Here is a 5,969-nt window from a genome sequence, read left to right as displayed (position 1 = left end):
CGACCGGTGATGAGAGGTAGAAGTAGCCGGAGTTGTCCAGATGGGTATGTTGCAAGATAAGGATGCGATGGAGAAGGCGTTCAATCAAGCGGCCGGAAACTTGATCTGGCCGCTGTTGACACGAACCAATTACTAGGAGTGGTCATCGCACATCCAATGCAACTTGGAGGCCATGTTCCTCTAGGATGCGATACGCGACGACAAGGTTGAGCGACGCCGGGACAGGTTGGCCCTAGGGGCCATGCTCCGCGGTGTGCCAACAGAGATGCATCCCATGCTTTTGAATAAGAAGACGATGTAGGAGGCTTGGGAGGCCATCAAGTCGATGCACCTCGGGGTAGATCGTGTTAAGGCGGTCAATGCCCAAAAGTTGTTGGTAGAATTTGAGTCGATTACCTTCAAGGATGGAGAAACGATCGAGGATTTTGCTATCAGAATCACCAAGATCTCCACCGATCTGATAGGACTTGGAGAGAAAAGCGTTGATGACAAGAGGGTGGTGAGGAAATTCCTTAGAGTTGTTCCTGCTTGGTACAATCAAATTGCTGTTGCAATCGAGATGTTTTGTGACCTCGACACGCTCATGATAGAAGAGTTGATTGGTCTCCTCAGGGCAGCTAAAGATTGGTTCATGCCGATGTCGAAGAAAGTCACAGAGAAAGTAGGTAGTCTCTTGATGACGGAGGACGAGTGGACGGCCAAGAACAAAAGTCGTCTGATCTCTGATACATCATCATCTTCTTCTGGTCACAAATCTGGTGGCCGATATGTTCATAGGGACAAGCAGTCTGGGGCATGTGGCAGTGGCGATGCACGTGACTCCAGAATAGGCCTTACCTCTATGGGCACTCCACGGAGGAAAGGCAGGTGCAACAAATGCAAGATCTATGGGCACTTTGCAAGGGAACGCAAGACGAAGCCGAAGGAGGAAAGGAAGGAGGTCGTTCACCATGTCGGTGGTGACCTCGAGACCAGAGCACTTCTTGTAGCCCGGGTGTGCACGGTGATGCGTTCGCCACAAGAGGGAGCGCAGAGAGTGTTCCTAAACTAGGAACATGTGTTCCTGGCAGAATACCATGAGGGAGCGTGGATTCTTGACACAGGGGCAACCAATCATATGACGGGTTGCCGAGAAGCGTTGACTAGCCTGGACGAATCGGTGTGTGGCACCGTGGTGATCTCTGGGAGGAACCAGGAACATCCCGTGCTCATGGAGGTTTACTTCATACCGTCCCTAAAATGCAACATCGTGAGTCTAGGACAGTTGGAGGAAGCAGGGTGCCATGTTGAGATTGATAATGGCATAATGGAGGTGTTTGAGAGAGGCCAGGCTACAGTCAAGCAGCGAGGCATTCTAATCAGAATAGAAGGAAGAACACAACGAGTTTTAGGGTTTTTCACTGCCTAGAATTGTAGCCCTTTGGTCCTTTATTCTTGATATATATAGACGCGTGATCTTGAGCACAGGCGCCCCGATCACCCCCTGCACCACGACGTGCACCGTGCGTATTCCGTTTCACCACGACATACGCCGCGTGCGCGATACTCGCTATGGCACCAACTAACCTGACTGACTCAGGATTGAGTCATGACCCGGCATGCCACCGGTCATGCCCATCCTCTATCTTAACTGATACATGACTCGACTCTGAATGAAAAGATTACATGACGTGCAACAATTTAGCTAACATTTCACCCCCTAAACTTGATGCACATGATTCACGTCGAGAGCCTTCCTCAACTCTAGAAACCTGGCATGCCCCAAGGCCTTCGTGAAGATGTCTGCCAGCTGATCTGCCGTGCCTATGTGTTCCACCTCCACCTTGCCTTGCTCTATGCACTCACGTAGAAAATGAAACTTTGTGTCAATATGTTTACTTCTGTCGTGATGCATAGGATTCTTACTCAGAGCTATTGCCGACTTGTTATCCATAAGCAGCTTTACTGACGCCTCCTTCATTCCCAACAAGTTCCCCTATTAGTCGACTCAACCAGACACCTTGACATGCTGCTACAGCTCCTGCCACATATTCTGCTTCACATGATGATAATGCAACAATCTTCTGCTTCTGTGATGCCCAAGTGACTAGATTGTTGCCCAAGAAGTAAACAACACCCGTGGTGCTTTTCCTGTCTTCAACATCCTCAGCAAAATCACTATCACTGAATCCCAACAGAAAAGGTTTCAGTTCATCACCCTTGGCATACTTGTAGCCGAACCCCACTGTTCCCTTTAGGTATTTGAGAATTTGTTTCACAGCACCCCAATGTGCTTTGCTTGGTGCCTCCATAAACCTGCTGACAACACCGACTGAGTAAGCCAGATCAGGTCGTGTGTTGACAAGATATCTGAGACTCCCAATTATGCTTCTGTAGTCTGTAGGTCTAACAACCTCATCCTCCATCTTCTTGCTAAGTTTGAGCTGAGCCTCCATTAGAGTTGCAGTGGAATTGCAGTTTGTCATCCCTGCATTCTCCAATATTTTGTTTGCATAAGCACACTGGCTCAATGTGATCCAATCTTCTCCTTGCTTCACTTCAATACCCAAGTAATAGCTCAGAAGGCCTAGATCACTCATGCTGAACTTCTTTTTCATCTCTTGCTTGAACCAACTGATGTCACTAACATTTGGTCCATAGATGACTAGATCATCAACATATACTCCCACAAGAAGAAGAGAACTTTTGTAGCTTCTCCTATACACTACATGCTCCAATTTGCTTCTCACAAATCCTAGAGCAATTAGTTCCTTGTCAAGCTTAAAATTCCAGGCTCTAGGTGCCTGTCTCAAACCATAGAGAGCCTTTCTCAATTTTAGAACTTTGTCACCATTGCCAACCACAACTCCAGGGGGCTGCTTAACATACACAATTTTTGTCAAGTCTCTATTCAAAAATGCTGACTTCACATCCATATGATGCACTTCCCATCCTCCTTGTGCTGCTAAAGCCAAAAGCACCCTCATTGTTTCTATTCTGGCAACTAGTGCAAACACCTCTTCAAAGTCCACTCCCTGTATGTAACACCTCAGTGTTAAGCAGGCATTAACATTCCATATCATGAGCATAAGCATCATTTCATTATGCATAAGCAACATTCATGCATTTCATTTAGAAAGAAATGAAGTATCATTTCATTTGGTGTTTAAATTGATTGAAATTCATCATGTTTAAACTATTGGGAATGCCATGCTCATGTTTGGATGCCATGATTTCTTGGTTTGATCACTAAGATAGCTTATAAACAATCAGGATACAATTTGGAGCCAAGTTATATTTAAATTCTTGCCAAATTTTGCTTTTAAAATAGTTCTTCAAAATTAGGGTTTTGGGATTTAATTGACTTTAAATCTATTGTTCAAAATCTAATTGGAATTTGACTTTGGTCATAAAATCAAAGTTGTAGAGAATAAAATTTTGAGCAACTTTTATTTTTGGGCCAAAGTTTGAAACTGCTTTGAATTAGTCCAAAAATTCATTTGAATGAAAATAGATTTGAAAATAATTTGAAAAATCTCGTTTTTACCTTAGTGGGCCTCGCGCCTCACTTCCCGGCCCAGTTCGCAAGCCGGCCTGGCCTAGCTCGGCCTCCCTCCCGTGCGCCGTGCCCCGACCGCACTTAGGCGACGGCCACCGCGTGGCGACCGTACACCGGCGCTGGCCGACGGGTGGCGCTCCTGTGGGTCCCACCGCCCCCTCGCCTCGCCTAAGCGCTCGCCAGCGCCCCGCTTCTCCCCACTCGCCCCATTCCACTCACTCTCTCCCACTCGCAGGAGCAGGCAGCAGTCGCGGTGTAGCTCAGTGCCACTGCGCCATTCACCACCGCGTTCCACCACAACCGCCTCACCACTCACCGCCTTCTCGCGCCACAAGCACCGCCATCTCGCGTGCCACGCTGTTGACCCGCTCGCCTCGCGAATCGACCGGAGGTGAGGCCCAATCATGCGTTTTCCTTCACGCCGCCGCTCGCCGAAGCTCGGCCGCTGTGCATGCCTCTATGGCCAGCCCTGCTCCGCCTCCCTCTCTTCCTCCTTTCGCGTGCACCGTGCCCGCCTCGCAATGGCGAAGCTTGGTCGCGAGCCGAAGTCGTCGCTCCGGCCACCATTGCGCCGGAACGAGCCCGCACCGCCGCCATGCAGCGCCACCACATGCCATGACCACCGGTCACCTTGCTCTGGTGATCCTCTAGCCACGCAGGTAGTACCAGCGAGTGCGCCTCCTCTTGTGGAGTCCGACGGTAGAGACCACGCCGCCGGCGACCTCACCATCGGTGAGATTCGGCCGGTCAAGGCCATCCCCTGTCTTCGGTTGGCTGACCAGCGGGGTCGGTTGACATGCTGGGTCCCGCCTGTCTGTCTCTCTGGAGCGGTCTTGGGTGCAGATCCGGGTGCACCCAGCGTTTTCTCGGCTGGTTTTAAAAAGGAATTAGGAAATGATTTTTCAGATTTCTGTTAAATGCTTTGGAAATTTATAACTTGCTCAAATTGGCTCCAAATTTGTTGAAACCAATTTTGTTGTGTTCCTTGTCACCAGATCTACATGATAAAAATATTGCATGTCATTTTTGAGATACTTTAATGTAGAGCTTTATTTAATTCTTGATATTGCTGATATCTTGTGAAATGTGTAGTAAATTCTATATGTATCAAAAAAATATGATTCCAAATTTGTTAGTCTATTCTTGAGATGTACTTTCAGTGAAAAATATATGTCATGTAGGTTATGTGGAAAAATATGGCTATGTAGGTTATGTGTATTAATTGTTGATTTCTTGTAAAATTGCTAGGGCTAAAAATATGAATAATACATGTAGGTGAAACTTTTTGGACAATACTTGTATGCTCTGTAGATCATGGGAAAAATACCAAATCTATTGTTTGACACTTTTCGTAGTACAAAGTATTTTCATGCTCAATTATCTACCATAGATTGTCATTTTTGTGTAGGCTGTTATACTTAACTAAATGCAATGAAAATTTTATGGTAGTCTACTTAGAGTAGTACTATGCTACTGTAATTTTCTCAGATTTTTATGAGCACCAAAAATATATGTTATTGTTGTAGCCCTAGATTAACATGAAATAAACAAATCTTCTTTAGCGTATGATTAGTTAATAATGTTGGCTTTGGTGTATCTTTGAAGCATCTTAGATTGCTGTGGTGACTTGGCATATTAGTACCATGGGTTCATTAGTAGTATAGTAGTACATGTTCTTGGATGACGTTGGCTACCTTATAGAAGGGCTTTACTTCTACTATGCCCGATATAGTTGAACATGTTCATCTACATTTCATGTATCATGATCATTACTTGTCATCTCCTCGATGCACCTATGCATTAGCACTCATACATCTGCATCATACAGGATCATAGGAGGAGTTGCTAGCAGTATTTCAAGAAGAACAGACTGGGACAGATCCACAAGAAGTCCAGGCACAGGAGGTGCCAGAGGAAGAGGAGTCGGGAGAGGACTTGCCCGAGTGCGTGGATCATCAACCTAGTTCGTTCAAACGAGGCAAGCCCCGGAGTATTCTAAGTCTCCTACTTTATAAAAGCAATTCTTTCTATATAATATGAGTTTATATATTGTTGCATTAAGTCGTAGGAGTTGAGTGAAACCGTTGATGCATTTATTACTATCATTGCCTACATTAGTACCTTTTACCCTGTTAGGTCAGGATCGAATAATTGCTTAGCCTTGCTTAGACCGGTAGCGATTGGTGATATCCGGTCACCTACATTATATGTGGTTACTGGAAGAATTTAGCTATGGAAAGAATGATATCCTGGAATTAACCTTGTGTGATGGATAAATGGAGACCGGACAGAAAAGTTGGAGGCAACCAGACAGGGTTCTGGGGTGCTGTTAGTTTCCATCTGTGTCGATTAAGGACTGATCGTTGCTTGTCCCTCTTGTCATGTTGAATGCATGCCTCACATTTAGCTGGCCGAATAAAGTACCTTTCGA

The 5,969-nt window shown here is 45.9% G+C and overlaps 2 protein-coding genes across 2 annotated transcripts; one reads left to right on the top strand and one right to left on the bottom strand.

Moving 5' to 3' along the window:
- Positions 1 to 325: 325 nt before the first annotated feature.
- On the top strand, positions 326 to 1,051 carry LOC136516151 (uncharacterized). The gene has a single exon (XM_066509528.1). It carries the CDS (start codon positions 326 to 328, stop codon positions 1,049 to 1,051), a length of 726 nt encoding a protein of 241 aa, XP_066365625.1.
- Positions 1,052 to 1,925: 874 nt separating this feature from the next.
- Positions 1,926 to 4,268, bottom strand: LOC136516150 (uncharacterized mitochondrial protein AtMg00810-like). The gene is made up of 2 exons (XM_066509527.1): positions 4,050 to 4,268; positions 1,926 to 3,014 (listed from the first exon to the last, which is right to left on the bottom strand). Exons 1-2 carry the CDS (start codon positions 4,266 to 4,268, stop codon positions 1,926 to 1,928), a joined length of 1,308 nt encoding a protein of 435 aa, XP_066365624.1.
- Between the last annotated feature and the right edge of the window lie 1,701 nt (positions 4,269 to 5,969).

This window comes from Miscanthus floridulus, chromosome 17 (genome assembly GCF_019320115.1).
Source record: "Miscanthus floridulus cultivar M001 chromosome 17, ASM1932011v1, whole genome shotgun sequence".
NCBI lineage: Eukaryota > Viridiplantae > Streptophyta > Magnoliopsida > Poales > Poaceae > Miscanthus > Miscanthus floridulus.
This window is presented reverse-complemented; position numbering and strand designations above follow the sequence as displayed.

Bases quoted from the DNA above. Each gene is read 5' to 3' on its own strand.
- LOC136516151 (XM_066509528.1), top strand. From the start codon at position 326: ATGCACCTCGGGGTAGATCGTGTTAAGGCGGTCAATGCCCAAAAGTTG.
- LOC136516150 (XM_066509527.1), bottom strand. From the start codon at position 4,268: ATGGTGAGGTCGCCGGCGGCGTGGTCTCTACCGTCGGACTCCACAAGA. The intron at 3,015-4,049 runs GCACGGTGCACG...TGTTACATACAG, and splicing joins GCTTCGCCATTGCGAGGCGG to GGAGTGGACTTTGAAGAGGT.